Genomic DNA, 25,406 nt, shown 5'->3' with positions numbered 1-25,406 from the left:
CCTAGTGGTATGCAAGCAAATTGCAGGGGATATGTGGAAACATTGAATACATTTCCAAGATAAGTAAATATTCTGTCCTTTCATATTATGAGACAGTAAAATGGAATGTGTGTGCGACTAGTTTCCACATGGAGACAATAACCTGTGGCACATCTGTGCCAAAATCACAACAGCCGCTACCTACAAGCAAATGGATAAATGGCTGACGCACCCGGTTCCTCTGGATTCAGGAAAGGGTTCAGAGGAGCCCGCAAAAAAAACGAGGCAGATTTATTTTGATTTTGTATTTAAATTACTCATTTTCAAGGCAATATATTTTATTGTCCCCGCGATTGGCTGGCGACCAGTCAAGGGTGTACCGAAGTTGGCTGGGATAGGCTCCAGCATACCCCCGCGACCCTAATTAGGAGAAGTGGTATAGAAAGTGGATGGATGGATATATTTTATTGTATGCAATATTTAAACATGCATATTTTTCCCCCAATTTAAATGAGTCAGTCTCTTCAAAGCATTTTGCCAAAATATATGCATTTTCAAATGCAAATTTGGACAGGTATAAGTATTTGCACCCTTGAATAAAAATGACAAGGAAATATGACTGCTTTTGCAACTGTGATGTCTATTACTAACTTAAATGTGTTTCAAGTACAATAATACACTCAATGATCCAGAATTATTAAATTACCAAATTATTACTCATAAAATATACACCAATCTCAGTAATGAAATAATCCATTGCAACTTAGACTCCAGTTATCTTTTTTTTGTATATACATTGTAATTATATCCAACCACAAGGAATCCAACGAATGTACATATTTGCAGGTTGAAGTGACTATGAGAAGAAGTTGGGGGAATTTCAATAGTGGGAGATTAAAGTTCTTTTCAAATCATTAAACAAGCAGAACCTGATAAAAACACTGCAAGACAAGTCACACAAAAGTAATTCAAAGTGTATTTATCCTTGTTAGTGTTTCACCTAGCAAGGTGGAGCCACTGGTGCCTCAACAAACGCAGTTCTTAGAAGTGTATTCTATCCTTGTTACAGTGTTTCACCTAGCAAGGTGGAGCCTCTGGTGCCTCAACATAAACGCAGTTCTTAGAAGTTCTCAGAAATGCTTTACTTACCCGTACCTAGCACGACTCACTGTGCTTTCACAGCTGTCTCTACAGACCCTTCCTCAATAACTAATGAAGGCACAAAACCAGCACATAAGACCCAAAAGTACACAAATAATTTATTCTTTATACTAAACTGCAATGGACAGGTCGATACACAAGGTGAGGCTGATCAACATAAAAATAATCTGATGTAAATAATTACTTTTAAATAAATCGGTTTACTAAGTGTAATTTCTTTCTTTTCGAGGGGGCATTATATTTTAAAAATTGATCTTAAACTCCTGTGTGATGCACGGACTTGAAGGACAAGTGCATTCTGAATGACAGTGTGCAGAAATCAATCACTTAATTCACACATCTCAAAAAGGAGTTGCACACCCCTGCAGGAAACACAATAACGGAACAAAAATTAAAATGAAATAACCTGACAATCTCATTTACACAATTAATTGGGTTAAAATGCATCTGCATCATTTGGTCCATGCTGGTTTAGCCTTCCATGAGGTGCTACCGTCCTTCATCAGCATGTTATTGCAGTAAAAAGGTCGCTGTATGCCTATAGAGTGCAGTCACTCAGTAGTGGGCCAGTATAGCCTTTTTCAGCTGGAAGGACACCTGGTGCTGAATGAGGTCGGGAGGGGATGAGTTTCAAGGCTCCTGCAGGGGCCTCATCTCTTCTACCCTCCCAAGCTGGCCATGGGTGAATTTTAAGACACAGTGTGTGTGTGTGTGTGTTGTAGCGCACTGTCCCGTCCTTCAGTACGTCTCTGAATCCGAGTCGTTGAGCTCCTCGTCTTTGTAGAAGCCATCGTGATGGCCAATGTTGTTGAAGCTGCAGTAGGAGGTGTGCTGGCCACGCAGCACAGGGAGACTGTCAAAGGTGGCACTCTTGGAGGGGCTGGTGGTGTAGTGGTTCATGGCACTGAAAGGAAGGGTGGGTGCCGGGGCGCAAGGGGACACAGGCATCATGGTGGCCAGGATGAGGGCGAGGCAGTCTGCCACATCTTTGTTAGGGGCACAAGCCAAGGCGGGTGTGTAACCTGAAGGAATGACCACACACAAGCTTTAAACTAATGTAACATGGTTTCCAGCATGAGATGTAAATGAGAACAGTAAATTTACCGTTTTCATCCACTGCAAGGACACTGGCTCCCTTTGCAAGTAGCTCTTGCACCACCACAGTCAGGCCATTCCTTGCAGCAACGTGCAAAGGCCTTGAAAAGAAATATTAAAAAGGATGCGGGTTGACAGTCAAGTCATGGATTTCCCAGAAGACATGAATTAGTACAGCTACTGATAAACAGAGCCTTCCCATTTGCAAATACTTAGTCTTTCATTATCTGTGCGCATCTGTGTTCTCCAAAATAGTTTGGGTCGGTTTATTTTTTAACACAATACACTGCAATTAATGCATGAGTTACAGTATATGACATGCCTATGTTGCGTGCTTGTGCATGAGAAAGCGTACAGTGTTCTTTGACCTTTTTGTACGTACAGCAAAAAGAAGGTTGCACACTGTGTAATGAGAACATTCTGAAACGTGCTGATAGTGAAGGACATGTTGTTATTTTGAAATTGAGATTATGCTAATACAGTTATTGGGAGGGATGGCAATCTCTGTGTGTAATAGAGTCGCAATTCCAAGTCAAATCATCAAATTCAATGTAGCTAAACACTAAATAGTAAGGAATACAAATGATACGTACGTCTGCAAGGCGGCGTTTGTGGCATTTATGAGGTTTCTGTCTGTAATCTTTTCCAATATCAACAAGGCACTGGTTTCATGTCCCTGTGGAAAAGCAACAGAATGTTAAATGATAAATCAAACAGCAACAGCTTCTTGTTGCAAAAGGCGAGTGAAAAAGTGAAACAGAGCCCCCTAGTGGTTAAAATATACTGACCTTACTGCAGGCAAGATGAAGTACCGTGTTCTTCACAGCATCCTGCAAAGTGAGATCTGCTTTTGCACTGTTTACCAGCAGCTCTTTAAAGATACAAGAAAAATTAAAGTTAATATCAAGGCATCTCTCAAGTATATTTATTGGTGTGCAGCTTGCGTACCAACAGCGTTGGTCTGGCCGTTCTCAGCAGCCATCATGAGTGGGGTCTTCCCCGCGGCATCCACACCGCTGACCTGAGCACTGTGGCTCAGCAACAGCTGCAGACACTCAACATGGTCTGTGAAGGCTGCGGCATGCAGGGGTGTCCTGAGCAAATGGCATGAGGATAGAGATGTGGCTTAAATACGACAAATCTTATTGAAGTTTAACCAGAATTACAAGTTACTGTTACATTTGAGTTCACCTGTTTTTGCTGTCTTTGGCATTGACAATGGCAGGACCCAGGGTGTCTATCAGCATCTCAGCAGCACCTTCATTGTCACGGATCCTTCAGAGAGAAAAAATAACGTGGTTGGTTTTTCTTACCTATCTGACTCACTGTTTGTCCTCACACATTGCAATGATTGAAATGTCTTACACAGCACAGTGGAGGGGGCTGAAGAGATTTCCTTCAGCCTTTTGGAAAACTTCTTGCTCCAGCAGGACCTCCACGCATGTATCATGTCCTGCAAAGCTTTTTATCATCAAAAGTTCTGCAACATTTTTCCCCAACATTATGACTTTCATTATTTTGTACATTTGGATTATTTAGCTATGTGAAAGGGTCATTAATAACACCTCAGCATAATGCAATACGGTTGACCACAGCACACTATAACTTAAGTTCTCAGGTCTTCAGTGGAGTGGTGAGCCCTGGAAACTGGTAACTGATTAGTCGAATTCGGCAAATGACAACAAGAGGCAGCAGCAGAAGTAGCAGTTTCAACCTCAACCCACTCACTGTCACCTTAATGGGCGCCACACACGGGGGGTGACAAACAATTGCGATTGGCGAAACTCAAACCCTGCACACGGGAGGCGACGAGCGGCTGTGACCAGCGACACCGGTGAGCGACGTGTTCACATCCAGAGTGAATTACGAGTCTCCCACGGTTTTGATTGGCTGTCAGATGTGGAGGGAATTTGTGTGTATCAAAGTAGTTCAGAGGAGGAAAAGCGGCCGGTGTTTAAAGAGGGGGACAGCATTGTGTAATATCAGAAAAAAAGAGCATTGGATTATATTGACCTGCATCTAAAATCTCCGATATTGGCACTCCGATACAAGCAGTCCTTCTATCCAGCAGCAGCACTGCTATTCAGCACAGAGCATACCAGATCACAGCAACAGTGTGTGCCAGTGCATTTAGCAACACCACAGCTGTCCTTCGGGAAACGCTACTGAAACTTCCCATCTGAAGGTGCCTGGACAACCATCATCAACATACAAGCCTGTTCCTTCTTGGCTTCACACAAATACCATCCCAGCCTTTGACCACCTTTGCATTTACACTGATGACTTGAACTGTTACTGTGCCACCTGGGGACATACCTCATCCAACCGGGACAGCACTGCACTCTGATGTACAGCTACTCTATGGCCCAAAAGAGCCAGACAGCTTTCACTCACAGACAGATATAACACCACACTTTGCCTTTGCCAACGTCAATGGGCAGTCTTTACAGCAAATCACCTTTGACCCTTTTTCTAAGTGTCAACACAGACCATGGCTGATTTTTCTACAGAACCCAATAGCACCCATCCCTACCGGCTTCCACAAAGCTCAGTGGACATTTGCAGAGCTGCTGGAATCTGGCACAGACAATCTTCCTTCTCCATCATCCTGTAACCCCGACTATGCCCAATCAACCTTCTGCAGGAAAAAAACAAGCTATGGCAAGCTCAGGGAGTCCATGGTCATCTCTTGACAACTTTCACAGACGATGAGCTTTCTGCAGCCATCAAACAATTCAAGAGGTGAAAGTCCCAGGGACCTGACAACATCCCACCAGAGTTCCTTCTTCACTGTGGGCCCCAATGCTTGGATTGGATCTGCGAATACTCTACCTGCCTACTTTGCTAGTCCATACCCCAAATCTGGCACAAGGCAACTATTATTGTCCCACCCAAGTCAAATAAACCAACAGACAATCCCAAGAATTACCATCCTATCGCACTCCGCAAACACCTACGCCCTCGCACAGGTGCCTTTACCCTAGTTTACAGCTGCGCAGAATACACAGCCCCAGCATGGTTTCGAAGCATGCAAGAAAGCTGGAAGTAGCACTAAACGGCACCCTAAGGATCATCACGGGATGACTGGATCCAACCCCCACCAAGCTTCTGCCCGTTCTAGCACCACACCTCCAATCTCGTGAACAAGGCCCTGCCAGACACCTACCATCCTCTTCACAATCTTGTCCAAAACTCCAATCTAGACCAACAACATCTGCCATCCCGTCGTCCCTTTTCACTTCATACTGCTAAACCAGACTGCTCAACATGTGCTGCATGAGTGCCCCATACAGTACTGTGACCAGCGGAAGACAGCATCCTTGATCAGGCCTTCCCTAATCCTGACACATTGAGCTGGCTGCCATGTTTGGAACAGATTGCGTAGCTGTCTTGTACGCAAGAAGAAGAAGGTCTTCAATTCATACCGTTGTAGCAGGCCCAGTGCAACGGTGTGTAGCCTTGGCTGTCCGTTAACACTAGAGGTGCTTCCACTGATTGGGCAGCATGTAGCAGGCCTCCCAGTACTCCGATGTGTCCACACGCTGCTGCCAGGTGGACCGGCATGCGGCCTTTACAGTCTTGCACCAGAAAGCTGGCACTGTGCTGCAGCAAGGCCTCCACACATTCCTCGTGGCCAGTCACAGCCTGGGAAAAAAAAATAAAAGAACAGATTGAACAGATTGTTGTTACAGATGGCTGCTTGAAATAATGGATTTTTAAAGCTGTAATTTCTTCATTCTGGTGAGTTTCACAGAGAAATAAGTCAAAGTTACACTCACTCCTCTATGCAGAGCCGTCCTGCCCCACTTGTCTTTGGCTTCTACACTGGCTCCCTTATTAAGCAGAGAGTACACGCAATCTGTGTGTCCACTTAGAACTGACAGCATCAGAGGGGTTCTACAAATTCACAGACAAAATATTAATTGATATCATCTCACATTTCTAGTAAAAATTTAACAAAATGAATGTAATACTTACTGTCCGTTACCATCTTGAATGTCCACTGCGCTTTGAAGATCAGCATTTCCAATCAGCAACCGTAAACATTCTGAGTGACCATTAGTAGCTGCAGGGGGTTGATCAACAGTTAATTGACATTATCGTGCTTACTTTTAAGTGTAAGTACGTAAGTACAGGTTTTTAGTATAGTATCTTTAAAAGTATGTCATAAAAAATATCTGTGAATCTGTATTTCTCAATATAGTGAGAGATTACATTGATATTTGTGTACATTTAAGCAATGTTCTCAAAGTATGTTTAAAATTAGCATTAACGTGTCTGCCATTACATCCATTAAAATGTCCTCATTAGACATTTGCTCTTCTGTTAGTTTTTTTGCTTTTTTTTTTTAAGCGATGACAGCACACAATTGTAAACCTCTTAGAGGTCACAAGCCCTCCCCAAACACATATACAAGTAAAATGAGCTTTGGAAAGCTTCTGCCTTAGTAGACGGCAATAAATAAATAAATAAATAAATAAATAAATAAATAAATAAATAAATAAATAAATAAATAAATCAGATTGATAGAAAAAGATGTATAAAAATGACAGATTTTAAATGACCCATTTGATTGTGGACATAGCCTCAAAGTTAATGAATTTAAAATGCACAAAGCAAACCGTCTTAATAATTTATTCCCTGCCCATACCTGCAGCATGGATGGGGGTTCGCTTTAAGGTGAAGTCTTTTACCAGGATGGAGGCACCCTGGTTGATTAGAACATCTACACACTCCACATGGCCCTTAAACGCAGCCAAATCTAGAGGCGTACGTCCTTGGCTGTTTCTCACATCCAGATCCAACAGAGACTGCACCAGGACCTCCATGGCTTGGTGGTGACCGTGGTAAGCCTGAATACCGCAAATAAAAAGGCAGATATTAGATTTAGCAAAGAAATCAGTGTCAGTTTTGGGAGCTGATAAATGTGACTCACAGCAAGATGGAGGGGGCTGATAGGAGCTCTGATGTCAGAATCATTCAGGATGTCTGTCCCTGAGGTTTCCATTAACTAGTCAAATAATAGACAGATAAAATGGTTAGCTTAACTTTAGAGCTCAGGATCACAGTGACACAATACTGTATTTCCTCAAATAGAGGCTAGGGGTGTTTATTAACTCCTGTTCGACCCGTAAGGCATGCTATTATTTCATGTACATTGTTACTTCTGTGTTACAATTGGAAGACTTTTTTATTCTAACAATAACGCAGTTCAGTTTGAGGCAGAACTAACTGTTTTGTACTTTGTTTTCTCACTTTCACTTAACATGCACTTGACTGAACAACACAATCTATTCAAGTTCCAACTTGCTGCAGGGCTGCAAGACCATGCATGTATTTTGTTTGTTCTGTATTTAATTAAAGGAGCGACTGGTTTATTTTCGATCTAATTCTCATGGCCTGGTTGGTGTTAAAAAAAAAGGTTTTATTAAAAAGGGTATAGTTTCAGATTTTTGGACATGAAGTTGTATGGCATCCCTATCAGCAGTGTAGTCCATCAACAAAGACTTACACCCCACTTGGTCCCATGAGCCCAGTTCTGGATGGATTCGGTGATGAGAAACGTAGTTCTGGTTAGTTGCTGGGGTTACTTAAGTAAAGAGTTTGGCTTCTCAAAACAATATGCGTTCGAAAGAGTAATACGTACATTTGCATGACAAAAATGCCTCCTCAAAAAAAAAAAATCACACCTCACAAATCGGTCGGCTTTAGTTTCTCTGACATCGTATTAATGGACGCTATCGGCTGTCTATTGTTGTGCATGTGATGAAGATGCATCCCCGTGTCGCAGCCATCTTGTTTATGCATGCGTTCCACAGCGGATGAAGATGCGAGCGTCGCTGCCATCTTCATCACAGACGCAACAATGGACAGCCGATAGTACACATTAATACGACATCAGAGAAAGTAAAGCAGAGTAATTTGTGAGGTCTGACTTTTTTAGAGGAGGCATTTTTTTTTACTGAAGTAGCCACAATAACTAACCGGAACTACTATACATTTCTCATCACCGAAATCCGACCACAACTGGGCTCACTTTAAAATAACATAAGAGCCGTTTATTTGTTCAGGTGGATACTGCACCTGGTGATGAACTGGGCTACTATTTGAGGATATACAACAATCACATTAAGAAAATCACAAATACTACTCACCACATCTAGAGGGGTTTCACTTGCAATCTAAAACAATCAAGGGAATTCAGAAGTAAATCTCTTAATATAGGTACTGTAAGCACACCATATTTCAAACAGCCTGTACTCAATGGTGATGCTCTCACCAGCTCCAGACACAGGCGATGTCCATACGCAGAGGCATAGTGCACAGCATTGTAGCCCTGATTGTCTCGGATCCCTGGATGTGCATCATTCCGCAGTAAATATTCCAGGCACCTAGAACCAAAATAAAAATACTTTATTCTTGTTAAGATCTTTTACTTATGTACCCAACTGTTACTCAGCATTTCTAATGGTGCACACAAAAACACAAAAAAGGTTAAGGGCTGTTAATTCAGAGTACTACTGACTTTCCATCTGTGTCAGCAGCAGCAGCGTAGTGGAGAGGAGTGCAGCCCCTCTCATCAAGGTCATTGACGCTAGCCCCCGAGCCCACCAGCGCAAACAAACACTGGTAGTTACAGTTGGCAGCAGCGTAGTGCAGAGAAGTCCTGGAAAGGCAAGCATTGCTTAGCTGACTGATTTAACTGAACAGCGACATTAAAAAACACCACAAACCTGCCAAAGTTGTCTTTTTTATTGAAGTCTGCCCCCGTGTTGAGAAGTAGATTGAGACATTCCAGGTTTCTGAAGAGATGTTCCCAAGGGTGGCATAAGTGATAATGCACTTGCTAGGGGTGATGAACTGATCCAAACATTTGCATTTAAACACATTCAGCTCTCACGATACTCACCCTCCAGCAGCTGCAGCATGTAAACACGTCCTTCCAAAGTCATCAGGGGTGTCTATATCAAAACCTGAAAGAAATACTTAGATATCAGGCATAGTGAGCATCTCATGTGCACAAATAACCTTTATTCAGGAGTTCTGTGTTTCACGCAGGACTACAATTTATCTATGGCATTGGGATAAATTGTCTAATTTGCATCACTGGCCGTGGCGCAAAACTGAAGCTGAGCTGTTTGGTTTGTGTCATAAGAAATGTGTAAAATGATCTTGTGTTTCAACTGGGGCTGTCAAAATTATTAAACATTTTAATCAGATGAATCAGTTTTTAAATGATTTAATCATGATTAATCACCATTACAAATAAGCCCATTTGTATTGTATTTAATTAACAGAAAGATAAATGACAGGACAGATGATATATACATTTTTATGAACCAAATGAACTGAATATGTCCATCAAGCTAAAAGATACCACACAAGTCTGTAAATCTATTTGTCTAACACTAGTCTGTGATGTTTGGAGTGTCACGATTTTGTAATGAAAATGAGGAAGTGTCATTCCCCGGATGAACGGACTAGAGACGTGTGTGAGTTGGAGATACATACAGTATACGGTGTTGGAATTGTACTGCTGTTGGTGTGTTCAGGTCAGAATGAATTTATACAAGAGCGTCAGACTCTGTGTGACTGTGGGGGTACGCGCCACTGTGCTTCCATCTGCTTTCATAACAGAGAGGCGTGCTTGTTCTGGTGCGCATGCGTTAATTACACTTAAAAATGTAATGTAATTAATGAAATTTATTAGTTACCACCGTTAACGCGTTATTTTTGACAGCCCTAGTTAAAACCTTATTTAACCACAGATGATGAAGTTATTGACTTATGAGGGTTTCATTTGGTGCAGCATGCACCGTATAACATGTATGGGCAATTAAAAAAAAAACATTTGATGATGTCTCCTAGGCTCCATGTGAGTGTGCGCTGATTTTAAAGACAACGTACACGTCACCGTACATCTAATATCTTACTATACTGATGAACAGATGCGTTAAAATCTGCGATCAAGTCAGTTGTGGTATGTGAGTATTAGGGGTGTTAAGAAGTGAGTTACGATGCCATCTACTGTACAGAGTTGTAACGACAAGCTTATAATGTGTTTGTGACAGAGGGCGAACAGGTAGCGGCAAATCTATCTGTGGCCGTCTATTTCTGGCGGGCCACCAGAAATAAATGAATGTATGGGAAATGCTGGCGTTACCTGAAGACAGAAGCTTTCGGCAGCAATCCGAGAATCCACTAAGTGCAGCCAGATGCAGTGGGAACATACCATGGACCCCTCGTCTGTAAAGACATCATCATAATCATGGAAATTCATACACCACCGTAGAACTCACGAGGCAGTACAGTGTAGCTAATGTACTGTATTAAGACACTGAAGTGCTTAGAGTCAACATTGAATCATGTGGATGCGCTAGCAACTGTACTTGTACAAGTTCACTTACTTAGCTGTGTCAGCTCTGTTGGTAATAAGTGTGCTGATGAGCAGCTCGTGTCCGTATCGTGCAGCAATATGCAGTGGCGTATTTCCGTTCTTGTCCTCGCAGTCAATCTCAGCACCTTGAGGGTAGAAAACACACAAGCAGGCCTTTGAGCAAATGTTACAGTTTTACTGTCCAGTGAGAAACGTTTTCAGGGAAGCTCACCGTTTTCAATAATCGCTTGAGACCGTGAGAACCTTCCATGTATAGCCGTCATGTGGAGGGGAGTCTTTCCATCCTTACTCTGAAATGATACAGAATGAATTACAATGTACAGCCACTATCAGGAGTCTCCCTGATAACTCACCTTGATGTTGACGTCGGCCCCGTTGCACACAAGCAGTTCCAGACACAGCGCGCCGTGACGTGAAGCGGCGGTAAAGTGGAGAGGAGCGAAACCTTTCTCATTTACTTGGTTGACGCTTGCCCCGCACTCTATGAGCTCGTTCACCACCACGTCTTGCCCGTTGTAGCAGGCCACGTGGAGGGGCGTGTTGCCGTATGCGTTGGGCTCATTGATCTGGAAACCAAAATGGACAGTCATTAATTTTCAGACCTGCCAAATGTTATGAGTAGGGAAACGAAAGTAAGAAACTAATTACAGCTCAGAACGCACTAATTAGTCACAGTACCACGTAAGAAGACCAACTCTCATTTAGCGCACAGTATAAATTAAATCCTCAATATTAAACACTCTTAGATAATCAACAAAGTTATTTGTTCACATAACGCATACAGAACAACAAGCTCCTCTGTGTCTGTCTCCTTTTCTCCGTGTTGGAGCAGTATTACCTGAAGCACTGTGGTCCCTGCATTGTCCAAGCACTATTGTGTTCCGGTGATGATACGTTCAAGCACACTGTATAATTCAGGCTTAAAGAGGACCTATTAAACTAATTTTCGGGCCTTAGTATTTATTGAGTTCTGGACTCCTATAGAGCAGCTAAACACGATAACCCACACAGAAAGCTTTCTAGATCTTCCAGACTCAGCACCTCTTCCTGCAGTGTTTCCTGCCTCCCGCCCAAACGGTCAGTGTAATTTACTCCACCCCCGGCCCTCCTCCAGGTACGCCTCCTACCGAGCCCACTCCGCTGTGATTGGTCACACTCCCAAACGCTCCAGAGGACTTCCGGACATCTGCCGAACCCTTTTGTCCAATTACTGACACAAAATAAACAGTTAGGATACTGATAAATTGTTACTTACAGCTTGCTCTTCTGACCCTTCAACACGACCAAGTAACGTTGGAAAGGCGTCGGACTTCAGCAACAGTTTGGCGGCTAGTCCAGCTTCGTATTGGCCCATGTTGGCAAAACAGTTCCGTGTGAAGTGCCGTTGACAGATGACCATATTTTTCTCTTACTGGCCGGGAATCAGCAACTCCAACCACTTCTGCCTGATGCTTGCCACTGAACAAACATTTCCCGGGAGCCATTACGCGACGTGCTAACACCGTGAACATAGTGGGGTGCTGGGCATGCCCATATAAGGAAGCCCGGGTTGCACTGACATCAATGGAACTCAGTGTTAAAAAAAACCCTCTGTGAAACACAGCCTACAGAGCCGTCCAAAACTGCTTTCAGGGCTCACTTCAAAATACGCAAACCTCATTATCTGACACATTGGCATCGTTTAACATGAGAATACAACATTGTAACAACATTTATACTGTAGGTCAGAAAAGAGGAAAAGCATCGTAAGTCCCCTTTAACTATTACAGACACAAAATGAACGCAATAAAATGTGTACCTGGAGAGCAGAGAAGCGTGCAAGCGTATTAAGGGTCAAAATGAGTGCCAAGTAGGAAATATGCGTACATGTTGTGGGGTCTGAATTTTTATGCTGCTATTGCACATCCGTCTCTCATACTGAGAATAAAGTTTCTGCAGTGAACAAAGTCTGATAGCAGGTGGAACTCACATCCACCCCCAGGTCCAGGAGGTATTTGACAACGCTGATCATCCCACTGGAGGCAGCGGCGTGAAGAGGTGTGTACGATTTCTTGTCTTTGCAGGCTACTTCGGCTCCATGAGACGCCAACAGCTTTACCACCTCAATGTGACCTGAAGGTTAAAGACGGCCATGCACATAACATGATTATGCTATTTATTGGAGGAAATACAGCTCTTGTCAAGGCATACACTGTACAAACAGTCTGCTCTGTTATTTAAAATATTTAATGTAATCAGTGATTAAATGCCTGTCTGTCACCAACACATGTCCAATGCCATCCATTTGATGCATGCAAAGGCGTTCCTATTTCAGGTTTAGGTAACACAGAGCTAAAAATATGACGTAATGAGTGGATATATTTTTACCCATGTAGGCCGCCCAATGGATTGCACGTCGGTCCTTCTTGTCGAAGGCATTAATATTAGCCCCTCTGGAGAGCAGAAGCCGAACCATCTATGCGATAAAAAAATATGAGTCATGATCACTATGAAATGGAAATGGAAAATGAAAGTGGAAATGAATAACACAATGTTGTGAAATCTGATCTGAAAATATAGAGTGCTTTACATGAGAAATGCGATGATTTGTGAAACAGCTCCCACATAGCTACATTGTGGTATGTTCAGAGACTGAAGGGACAAGCAGTGTTGCTGCACAAGAACCAAATGAACTATGTACACAGTTCCCTCCACCTGAGTATTTAAGGGTTTCACTACAATAATGCTGATTGAGCTAGGCTTGGGTATTAATACTTGATTAGCGCAGACATTTCCTCACACAAAATAACTAGTGTGCATGGAACTACATGTGCCCAGGTACAAAGACCTAATGTTTGGGTGTGTTAATTACACGCAGATTGAAAGGTTTGGTTTTTAACTGAAATAAAACAGCAAATACTCTTCTGGAAAATGAATCATTTGTTTAGCTGCAGATATCTTACGTTCACTTTAATAGTGGCATGTTATTTACCATGATTAGGGATGTAATGGTACATGTATTTGTAACAAGATTTTCCCCACACGGTATGCATTGAGTGCGGGTTAGGAAGCATAACTGCCTCGCGAGAGAGTGTAATCTATCAGTACTACTACTAGTGATAGAAATTTCTCCCAAGTGGCTTCTCAGATATTTTTGTTGTTTTAAATTAATTTATTACCAAATTATGTGTATTGTGTAAAATTAATTACCAATGTAAAAAATGCATGGTACCAAATGTTTATTAATGAAATGGTTTTATTTGAACCTCAATGAAAAGCTACAAAAATATCAAGTTATATTATAAAAACAAAGACCCATCTAAATAAATTCATACAATTCATACAAATTTCTCATGAACTAATCAGCTCTGAGCACCACAGCGCGTTTACCCCGAAGCCCCTCCCGCTGCTCAGTGTGGGCATAGGGATGACACCACTTCACATTCACCTTTAACATAAAAAAAAGACGAGGAATAAACTAAACGGCTCCCGAAGAGCTCTGCTAAGAAAGAGCTGGCTAGAGCTGATTCCTTCGCGACCGACAAATTACTAACTACTACTACTGTCTACTACTGAACACAAATACACTCCAGTCTAGTTTATGGCTTGCCGATAGTGCCAAGGAGAAGCCACAGCTTAGAAACCCTCTTCTGTCGTTACCGTCTCCTGTGTGCAGGTTTCAACAATTCAAATTGTTGAACTTGCACTTATCCATCTTATACAAGTCATTCGGCTTTGCTGTGGCCCACTGCTATGCTTCGCTGTAACACAACACGGCGTATGCGCAGCACACTAGCTGGTTGTGCTCCATAAACTCTGACCAGGCGGCACTGGTACTTCAGTTCCATTTTGTAGCGTTCTCAACAATTGTCCTAAAAAAAACGCTTAAAAGTGAGAGACTGAAGTTTATGCATTTGTTTTAGTAAAAAACATTAAGGCCTTTAATTAAAATTATTGAATGTTAAACTATTTAACACCCCACAGATACCGTGTGTGTGGGAACACTTGACCTTCACGATGAAATAAGTTAACGGACAAAGGCAAGTGGATAAGACAAAAGCAGTGTACTGGTATTGTTCAATAGAGGTTGAGAATGGGGCAACAAGCTGGAACTATTAATACTGCACTTTATGCAATAAAGAACGTAAAATTTCTTAAAAATAAAATAATTCAGACAGTTGCTGTCAAACTGTTACTGTTACACTTGTCTGCATCATTGCACTTTCCTAGAAAGAAACATTACTATATATATATATATATACACTGCTCAAAAAAATTAAAGAAACACTTCGAAAACACATCAGATCTAAACTGGGGGAAAAATGATCTTGAATATCTTTCCTGATAATAATTGGGTGATGTATTAGTAACAAAATGATGCCACATAATATGATAGAAATGAAAATGATCACCCTATAGAGGCGGGAAATCAAAGACACCCCAAAAATGAAAGTGAAAAAATGATGCAGCAGACTGGTCCATTTTGCTAAAATGTCATTGTAGCGACTCAAAATGATTCTCAGTAGTTTGTGTGGCCCCCACGTGCTTGTACGCATGCCTGACAACGTCGGGGCATGTTCCTAATGAGACTACGGATGGTGTCCTGGGTATCTCCTCCCAGATCTGGACCAGGGCATCAATGAGCTCCTGGACAGTCTGAGGAGCAACCTGGCGGCGCCGGATGGACCTAAACATAATGTCCCAGAGGTGTTCTATTGGGTTTAGGTCAGGTGAACGTGGGGGCCAGTCAATGGTATCAATTCCTTCATCCTTCAGGAACTACCTGCATACACCAGCCACATGAGGTCGGGCATTGTCGTGGACCATGAGGAACCCAGGTCCCACTGCACCAGCGTAGGTTCTGACAATGGGTCCAAGGATTTCATCCCGATACCTAATAGCAGTCAGGGTGCCATTATCTAACCTGTAGAGGTCTGTGCGTACTTCCAGGGATATGCCTCCCCAGACCATCACTGACCCACCACCAAACCGGTCATGCTGAATGATGTTGCAGGCAGCATAACGTTCTGCACGGCATCTCCAGACCCTTTCACGTCAGTCGCATGTGCTCAGGTTGAACTTGCTCTCATCAGGGAAGAGCACGGGGCACCAGTGGTGTAGTTGCCAATTCTGGTGGTCTATGGCAAATGCCAATCGAGCTCTACGGTGCTGGGCAGTGAGCACAGGGCCCACTACAGGACGTCGGGCCCTCAGGCCACCCTCATGGAGCCTGTTTCTGATTGTTTGGTCAGAAACATTCACACCAGTGGCCTGCTGGAGGTCATTTTGTAGGGCTCTGGCAGTGCTCATCCTGTTCCTCCTTGCACAAAGGAGCAGATACCGATCCTGCTGAGGGTTGAAGGACCTTCTACGGCCCTGTCCAGCTCTCCTGGAGTAACTACCTGTCTCCTGGAATCTCCTTCATGCGTCCAGGTACCACAGTGATGCCCTGGTCCAGATCTGGGAGGAGATCCCCCAGGACACCATCCGTAGTCTCATTAGGAGCATGCACCGACGTTGTCAGGCATGCGTACAAGCACGTGGGGGCCACACAAACTATTGAGAATCATTTTGAGTTGCTACAATGACATTTTAGCAAAATGGACCAGTGTGCTACATCATTTTTTCACTTTCATTTTTGGCGTGTCTTTGATTTCCCCCCTCTATAGGGCGATCATTTTCATTTCTATCAAATTATGTGGCATCATTTTGTGACTAATACATCACCCACTTATTATCAGGAAAGATATTCAAGATCATTTTCCCCCCAGTTTAGATCTGATGTGTTTTCGAAGTGTTCCACTAATTTTTTTGAGCAGTGTATATATATATATATACAGTACAAATTTTATTTTGTTGGACTTTGCAGTTTTTTTAGGTTTCATTTTAAACATCATTGAAGCCGTCGACACAATCGGTTTTGCGTCCTGCATTTTATTACCTTCTCGTACCAAAAATGAACCAAACCGTCGCCTTAACTGTGATTATGCCATACCGTTACACCCGTAATCATGGTTGTGATTGTAGTTCACAGTAATGTAGAACTGCACAGCATTAAACTGACAACTATTTCTAATATGTTGCTCACTGATGAAGCTGCAATGTGATATAGCGTACAATAATATAATAACATATTGTAACATTAATACCTCTCTGGCAATGTCAATCAAATCTGACCATGATACATCTTGAATTTCATTAGATGATGCACAGGTACGTAAATGTTTTGCACAGTGGGTGTAAGATCGGCTCTCTTGGGTGAACACTTAATTAATGAACAACAGACATTATAGCTTAAGAGACGAATATTACCTCCAGGTGACCACTGAAGGCTGCATGGTGCAGCGCGGTCCGGCCGGCTCTATCCGACACGTTCACATTACTGAGCTGTGGCACGAGTGCTTCTGCACAGCGGACCGCCTTATTTGCCGCGGCGATGTGTAGCGGCGTCTGCCAGTTCTTGTCTCGTGCGTTTACGTCTGCAGAGTGCTTGAGCAACACTTGCACAGCCTCCTGCCGCAAAAATGTCGCAAACATAGATTTGAGTTTGACACCTTGTTTAATATTCACTGTGGCGTGCAGTGTGTTTGTGTGTGTGTGTGTGTGTGTGTGTGTGTGAGAGAGTCCTAATGACATTCACATACCTCGCTGCAGGAGGCAACAGCTCGGTGCAGAGGAGTGAGCCACTTGCTATCTTTGGCATTTACTCTGGCACCTACAGCACAAGTCAGGAGACACTGGCAGTCAGACTATTTAAAGACATTTCCGACACAACTTGCACAACAACAGTTGGACAACAGCCGTTTATCTTGTATAGTTACAAACAAAATGAAGATGATTAAATATTCAAATTTAATTAGCATATAAATTATTAACGCCTAATTGATTTTGTATGCATTTTTTTGTGATTTTGTGTGATGATAACCACGGAAGCAGAATAACTTACTGCAAACTTCTCAGAAAGCATCTGGTTTCTCAGTGCAATGTGACCAATGCAGTTAGTTAGAGCAAATGCTAACAAAAATAATTATTACACACAATACAATTATTATTAACTATGAATACAACTATTATTAACTGATGCCTCCTTTTTTCTAACCCATAAATTGCACAAAACACACCTGAAAGAATCAGAAGCTCTATAATTTCTGCATCTCCAAGGTAGGCGGCAGCATGCAGTGGCGTTCGTTTCTCATTGTCCTGCATTGGGAGAGAAACACTGTAGTGACCAAAAACATATAAATAAATTGTTGTTGGGCAACTGTGATCTTGATTTGTTATGACAAATAACACAAAATGCCCGTTATGGTGATCATCATTCCCACTGAAAGCGAGTTTGTCACTCAGAACATCAGCAAGAAACAGTGATGAATGCAATAAAATGTAGGGCATTGCAAAAGGAACTGTGATGGTGCCGTTTTCACTGAAGCAATTCAAGGACATGAGCACGTGTGCAGTTTTCAAAAATAAGAGAGGAAAATCTGCAGGGATTACCTGTGCATTCACATCCTCCTTTTTGAATATGAGTGATCGCACTTCGTCGGGATCCACGTTGAAAATGGCTTTCAGCAAAGCAGGCTGAAAAAAGCCAAGAGAGCATCAGGTCAAGGTCACTTTTTTTTTTTTATTGCTGACATTTCAGTGGCTCAATTCTGTGTTTCCCTTACATACAGTACATACTACTTCTTATATCATTTTTATAATTTTATTTTAGATATACCTTGCTGCCATCTGTGCTTTTATGTTTTTTATTATTCTGTACAGCACTTTGGTCCACTGGGGTTGTTTTTAACTCATTCAATACCAAAGATGTAGCTATATGTTTCTATAAACCTGAATGCCCGATCCCAACAATGGATTTAAACGTCTTTTACATTTTTTTTGCGGGAGAGGCAAAAAGAGGTGATGACGCAACCCTCCACTAATGGATGTCACTTCAGAACAATTTTAAGCCATAAAAACGGCCGTAAAGGTGGCAGAAGTGCATTTCATAAGAGCTTATCAGAGATCATGTGGATGGGGAAAAAAAAAAATCACACACAAAAAAGAAATCACACATGACAGGAAGGAGGAAGTGAGAGAGCATGGAGGAGTGTAGTGTGCAGAAGGTTCCACATTCTAGGGAAATTTTAACGCCTGCACGTGCAAACACACACATGCACACATATAGTTCAGTTCCAAATGTAAAAGTTTTAAATAGTTCATGTTGTTATATTTGTAAATAAACTGTTATTTTGATGTAAAACAACCCCTTTTTGTATTGTTTATGTTGGTAAAGTTGTTTAGATATTTGAGTTGTCACAAAAGCAAAAAATATTTATGTCCAAGTGAAAGTTATGCTTGAAATGTATCTTTTCACAAAAAGCTGTTTTTTCCTCCCTTTTCTATTCGGGAACTGATATTTTCCTGATATTTTTTCTGATGAGAGACAGGAGGCTAATCTTTCTTTGGTAGGTTCCATGTTTATATAACCATAGAACACAATATTCTGTGTGCCTTGAAATATCAGTCAAAATCGTCAAAAACGTCCGGTACTGAAGTGGTTGTCTTTTGAAAAATGGCTGGGGTTGAATGAGTTAAAGTCTTTACAAATAAAGTTGCATTGGACTGAATTAAATGCATTCATTTATTCGTGGCAGGCTGCCACAAATACATTTGGACCAGCACCACAAATAGATTTGGCACGTCCTGTACGTCCTTGCTCATAAACACATTATAAGGGGACTGCCTGTGTAGCTTGTGCACTCCATACCGTAGATGGCATCGCAATTCTGCTTCTTAACACACCTCATTCGCACCTGGTCTGCCACAGAATAAGAACACTCTGCAAGAGGTATCAGTGTCGCTAACTTATATTTAGCGAGCATTCAGACCTTTCAGACTTTAGATTGTCTTTTTTAAAAAAAGCTACTACTGGTAAGTGTATGGAGGACCAAATGGGGCAGAATGAAATAAATAAATACATTGTTAAAGCATCAATTAAATGTGTAATTAAATAAATTCACCATTAAATAACTTAAATGTGTCATTAAATGTGTCTTTAAATAATTAAAATACCAGTTCATTTAATGTAAAAAAAAAAAACAAAAAAAAGTATTTAATAATTTAAGTACAATTGCATCAATTATTTAAGCATTTAATTATGTATTTATTTCATAATTTATTTAATTCGTTCATGGACTTGTGGTATTACACTTTCATGAATTCATTTTATCTGTCAAGTGACCCATTAAACTCCAGGCGGATCCCAACACTTGATTGGTTACTCAGTGGATGGATAGATGCAGAGCCAGTGAACATATTTTCAAATTGGGTGGCGCTATTTATCACGGTTATGGTGTTTCATTGCTCAGCCTGACCTATTATTAGTCCAAATATATGCTTATTAAGTCTTCTTTGCCTGAATTATATACAGTATATAAAGAAACTTCTTTGGCTAATTTATGGCTCTCTTTTCCAATGCTTCTATGTACAGCATATTCATCACGGTGAGATATGATTAAGTTAATCTGCAGTCAGGAATCCACTTGGTTACTTTTAGCGTCATCAGCTTGCTCAGCTGCTGACATTTTGGGTTGCTTGGGAGAAGCTTCCCCCTCAACTCAGAGTGGAGATTTCTGGTGGAACCCTTCCTATGTCCGCCACATGCTTTGAAACGCTGAAGCTGCCAGCTCATTTGAAAACTCACATGGACTCTGAGAAAGCACTTAAATAAAGAGTGTGCAGACTGGATTTGGACTTGTTTATGTTTCTTTTTTCAGACTGATGTCATTGCATGCACTGCTCAGCTGGTCAGGTCAAACTGACACAAGTTTAGTTTCTTGGAAATCATCAAAACAACACACTGTATAGTAGATAACAATACTTTTATTAAAAGTACATACTTTTTCCATTTACAGTGAGTGGGACCTTGGTTAGCGTTAATTCGTTCCAGAAGGTCAGACTCGAACCAAAACATATTGTCAAATCAATTTGTCGAATCAATTTGTTCCATAAATAACATAAATCCAATTCATCCATTCCAGAACACAGAACATGTTCTTATAGTTTTATAAGTATAGTTTTACATGTAGAAAACAATTCTAAATGTATATGAATGATGAATGAAAGGCATAAATGAACATTTAAGGTTACTTTTACCTTCATTGAAGACTTGACTGTCGCCAAAGACACGATGTGGCAGTGAGATCAGCACGGACACCACCTTCTTGTTTTGCTATGAGTTATTTCTTGAATTACATCGTGTTTCTCACCTTCTTTATCAAAATGCTGCCACTTGCAACTTTCTTTGGCTCCGTTTTAGCTTATTTTTCAGCCACGATCAAAAGAACAGAAACTTGTCGTCTCAATACACGCAGCCTGAGACGTCTCATGTGGACTCGCTCTGCATCCACTCTGTGTAGACTCTTGCCGGCTTGAGACTGAGGAGAGAAACAATAATCACACACGCACTCATTACTTGACTAGTAGTGGAAGAAAGTTAGTAGTGACATTAAAAATGGTAATCGTGATTGTAATGGTTGTAGTTTATTTGGAAACAAGCTAGGTTACATTGTAGTACAAGACGTGCACACTTTCACAATTCAACATGTCTGAAAAGGAGTAGGAAGAAGTAGATCTTATTCTGGCCTACCCCTTCTCTGTTGCACATCAATGACTAATACATTTGTCCACTTCCTGTGATATGCATCTTTTACCAATTTTTTGAAACGATAGAAGAAAATGAGCAAAGTTAACAGTATGTACAGTATATTATATATATATATATATATATATATATATATATATATATATATATATATATATATATTACAATAATATACTGTAAATAAACATGAAAACCTTCACAGATATGCAAGTATAGAAATATGTAAATCAATAGGTAAGGAGTTGACGAATGGGTGACAGCTAATGCCTTCTTTAGCAGTAAGATTCAAGATAATATCAGAAACTGTGTTCTTCTTCCTTGTACTTTGTAAATACTAACTACATTTTAAACTGGCTCATAATATTACATTGTTTGACTTCTTTGCTTAATCTGTTCCATAATTGAATTCCGCATACAGTACTGATATGCTCAACTTGTTTTAATGTTATATGCGTGTTTTAGGTGAATTTTTCCCGAATCTACATCCTCCCTCACACCGTGCTCATGTTATTACCGGTACTTACGTGGAACACGCACACCTCTTGCATTCAGATGAGCATGCATTCGCTTGTAGCCGCTGTTTGGATCTCGTCTGTGGAGTTCTGTTATAATGAAGCCCAACGCCTCATCATTCACAGCTGAATAGAGGTCTGTCTTTCTGCACAAAAAACATTAACGAGTATCGTTAAACTATCCATAATATTTTTTAAATAATATCATAGACTAAAAACTCATGGATTCTGTGTAAATACCTTAGACCGCTTTGTTTCATGCGCCTCCTAATAGTCTTCACTGACACTCCCAACATCGCTGCAATTTGACGAGCTGGTGTACCAGACTGGACCTGGTGCTCCAGAACTGCAGTCGGTATGTCAAATGCCAAATGCCAAATGCCAAATGCCCTGGCGGTTGTGTGTGTCGTCCATGAAGAACCCTGTTGGAGAAGTGCTGGTGTACTTCCTCTCAATTTTCAGTCACTCTCCGGTCAATATCTTGGTCATAAAGTGAGGAAATAACTCCAAATTCGTCTGTCTTTACTGCTACCTCCTCTGGGTCAGCAGATCGCGCTTCCACATACTCCGCAAGGTTGAAAATATCTCTCACCAACTCCCAAGAAAGTGGGGAGTATGTTCTCCGTCTCCGACATGTTTACAAAGACTTCCGGGCTTCAGACCAAAGCGATCATTCAGCTAGATTCACGTTAGTCCCGCCCACAGACTTTGATGGGTGGTTGTGACAGATAAAATGAATTCATGAAGCTGAAACACACAAGTCCGTGAAATAATGAAATTGCAAAATACTTAAATAAATATTAATTAATTATATAAATTGATTAAATAATTAAACAGTGAAATAATTAAATATAGAAATAATTATATATGTTTTTACATTAAATTAACTGGCATTTTAATTACTTAATGACACATTGAATGGTGTATTCATTTATTTATTAAACTAATGACACATTTAAGTAATTACATTTATTTCATTCTGTCCCAGTTGGTCCTCCATACTCAGGTAGTGTTATGTGCTTACACATTAGTTTGATAGCTGCAAAGCCAGGTGAAATACGCAGTAAATCCACACGCTACGGGATACAGAACTCTACAATGGCACACGTCTCGTCTCAACCGGTGCCGCTTGATGCAACGTCGGTGCTATCTATGCCGTTAAGTTGCCGGAGTTTTGGCAACACAGCTCATCAGCACATTGAAGCCCAGTTCCAATTGCGAGAAATAACACAGGAGGTGACAAAGTATTTCCACACAGTGGCCGCACTGGACATCCACTTTCTCTCAAACCGCAGGAACGGTATGACGGACAATTTAGTGGTTTTGAAAACATGGCAACCGGCCCGTGCCTACTCTCTACTATGAACATGAACAGAAGTGCAAAATTACAGAGTATCTTTCTAATCATGTAAGTTAAATACTGTCACATTTTAAATGACTCAATTCATGCAAGCATTCAGGCGAGGCAAGACTACAACACCAGTAGCTCGTCTCTTACTGTCACCCTTAGCAGCACACTACAATTATCTCCCTCTGTAACGTCCATGAATATCTACAGCTACAAGGATCAATTCAGTCTAACAAGTCGGTGGTTGTGCTGCTTACTACAGCGTCTCATTTTGACAAGATCCGCTTTTTGTTTCCAATTGCACAGCTCAAATGCTGCAGGAGATTTTCTATGCTCCTTGTCTCATGCAAGGCCTCTAATACTGTCACCATGGAGACGGCTCTTCAAGCAACTTACACCAAGCTTACAGAAGACCAAGCACAAGATCATTCGAAAACGCTCAGTGACACAGACGCCTTGCTAGAATAACAAACCTATGCAAAAGCACTTGAGGTTAATGGAAGCTGTGTTTGCATTCACAATTATAAGGGCTTTATACAACCACATGACAGATGACTTCCCCAACACTCGTTGCATATGTTCATTATTACAAAGACACGTTCACTAATATAGACGTTACAAGGGTAATAGAGGTCAATAAGCAATGTGCTTTTGTGCAAAAATAAACAATGTGCACACAAGTGAGATATATTGGATTTCTTTCCCACATTGTTAACCGCTTTTATTCAAATAACATTAGATTAGTGGGATGGTGACAGCAACATGATGCAATATCTTTGTCTTATTTGTTTGCATATGCTGCAATGTCGTCGCTACATCACAAAAGGTAAACAGCTCATGAGGGATATGTCACAAGCACTCCATCGTCACAGCAAGCACAGTGGTGTGGTTGTGATGATACGTGTCTCAAGAACATTTGACAGAGCTTTATCGGCAAATATTAAACCTCGTTTTTTGTGTTTTTTTTTGTTAGCAGTAGAGAGGAAGAGGCTAATTGCTGGAGATGAGCAGTCCTGTTTAGCAGGTTACGTCTCATCCGCTTCATTAGAGTCCCCATGCATAAGATATAGGTATTATGGTTACAACAAAAGCTGTGTTCAAGTTTAGGTTAACCACCTGTGATGTGTAGCGAGGGAAACACACAGCAGCTCATTTTAAATCTACATTCAAGTGCTACAAGAAACGTTTCCGATTCAGAGAATAGTTAGACATTGCCATTGCATTCCCCTGGAAAAACTGAAATCGATGCTAACACTAGCCAGTCCAACGCTATCTTTAGATCTGCCCTCTCAAACAGCGCTCTTACCTGGTCTCGAATTTTGAGAACCACCATATTTGTGTGGTTTTACGTGTTCTCATGCAGACTTGCAAAGGGATGTTTGTCTCCTTCCTGACAGTAGTTTGATCTCGTTGCTCCCTCAGTCGCTGGTCTGCTGGAGGCCTAGCGTGACGCTAGCTTAGCTACCTTGCCTGATTGCATGCAAGCAAACGAGTAGCGGAAACTCCATAACATTAGCGCCGCCATATTCCACCTCCCAAAAAGATGCTATGCGATTGGTCAAAACTCCTCCATGAGGAAGAAGAATACCATTGGCTGGCTGGCTCTTGTACGCATTTGATTTAGGTATGTGAAAGTGCCCAAGTAAGGACAAAGGACACTACAAACGAATAGGACTGTCTAATTCACATACACTTCCGTAGTACACCCGGTACTACACCCGGTTTGGCCGCCATGATGGCGAGCAGAATCCAGAAACATTGCATTGTAAACAAGTTCTGGCACACTGCTCAGCGTTTAATTGCTCTAATAGACCAGAATTTAATTTTTTTTTTTAATTCCCCAAAAACAGACAGGTATGTGTCATAAAAAATGTTAATTTGTAACACTGGTTACAAAGTGTAGTCACACACATTATAGCTTAAAGCTAATTTATTTCTCTGGGTGATTAGTTGATGATGGGCATTAGTCGGTGATGATGATTTAGGTTATAGTCTAGCAAATGTATTAACAATGCCATTACTGTAATAAATGTTACATTGTGTAAATACTTTCAGTTAGTTATCCATCCATCCATCTTCTACCGCTTATCCAAGGCTGAGTCGCGGGGGCAGCAGCAGGGAAGCCCAGACTTCCTGGCCACTTTATCCAGCTCCTCCCGGTGGATCCCGAGGCAATTCCCAGGCCAGTTGAGAGACATAGTCTATCCAATGTGTCCTGGGTCTTCCCCGAGACCTCCTACCAGTCGGATGTGCCCTGAACACCTCCCCAGAGAGGTGTCTGGGAGG

At 41.4% G+C, this 25,406-nt stretch overlaps 1 protein-coding gene across 1 annotated transcript; it reads right to left on the bottom strand.

Annotated features, from left to right (window-relative positions):
* Positions 1–547: 547 nt before the first annotated feature.
* On the bottom strand, positions 548–24,774 carry ankrd28b (ankyrin repeat domain 28b). The gene is made up of 28 exons (XM_054782381.1): positions 24,427–24,774; positions 18,107–18,190; positions 17,734–17,812; positions 17,257–17,327; positions 16,925–17,125; positions 13,001–13,088; positions 12,603–12,745; positions 10,987–11,199; positions 10,845–10,923; positions 10,644–10,758; positions 10,400–10,482; positions 9,146–9,209; positions 8,970–9,038; positions 8,762–8,902; positions 8,516–8,627; positions 8,391–8,417; positions 7,172–7,246; positions 6,887–7,088; positions 6,214–6,301; positions 6,015–6,132; positions 5,661–5,880; positions 3,601–3,688; positions 3,427–3,510; positions 3,184–3,329; positions 3,024–3,106; positions 2,829–2,911; positions 2,245–2,336; positions 548–2,162 (listed from the first exon to the last, which is right to left on the bottom strand). The coding sequence occupies exons 1-28, from the start codon at positions 24,451–24,453 to the stop codon at positions 1,879–1,881; spliced, it is 3,159 nt and encodes a 1,052-aa protein (XP_054638356.1). The 5' UTR covers positions 24,454–24,774; the 3' UTR covers positions 548–1,878.
* Between the last annotated feature and the right edge of the window lie 632 nt (positions 24,775–25,406).

The sequence above is a fragment of the Dunckerocampus dactyliophorus genome, chromosome 7, assembly GCF_027744805.1.
Source record: "Dunckerocampus dactyliophorus isolate RoL2022-P2 chromosome 7, RoL_Ddac_1.1, whole genome shotgun sequence".
Lineage (NCBI taxonomy): Eukaryota > Metazoa > Chordata > Actinopteri > Syngnathiformes > Syngnathidae > Dunckerocampus > Dunckerocampus dactyliophorus.
Note: the sequence above shows the minus strand (reverse complement) of the source record. Positions and strands in the feature narration are given on the sequence as shown.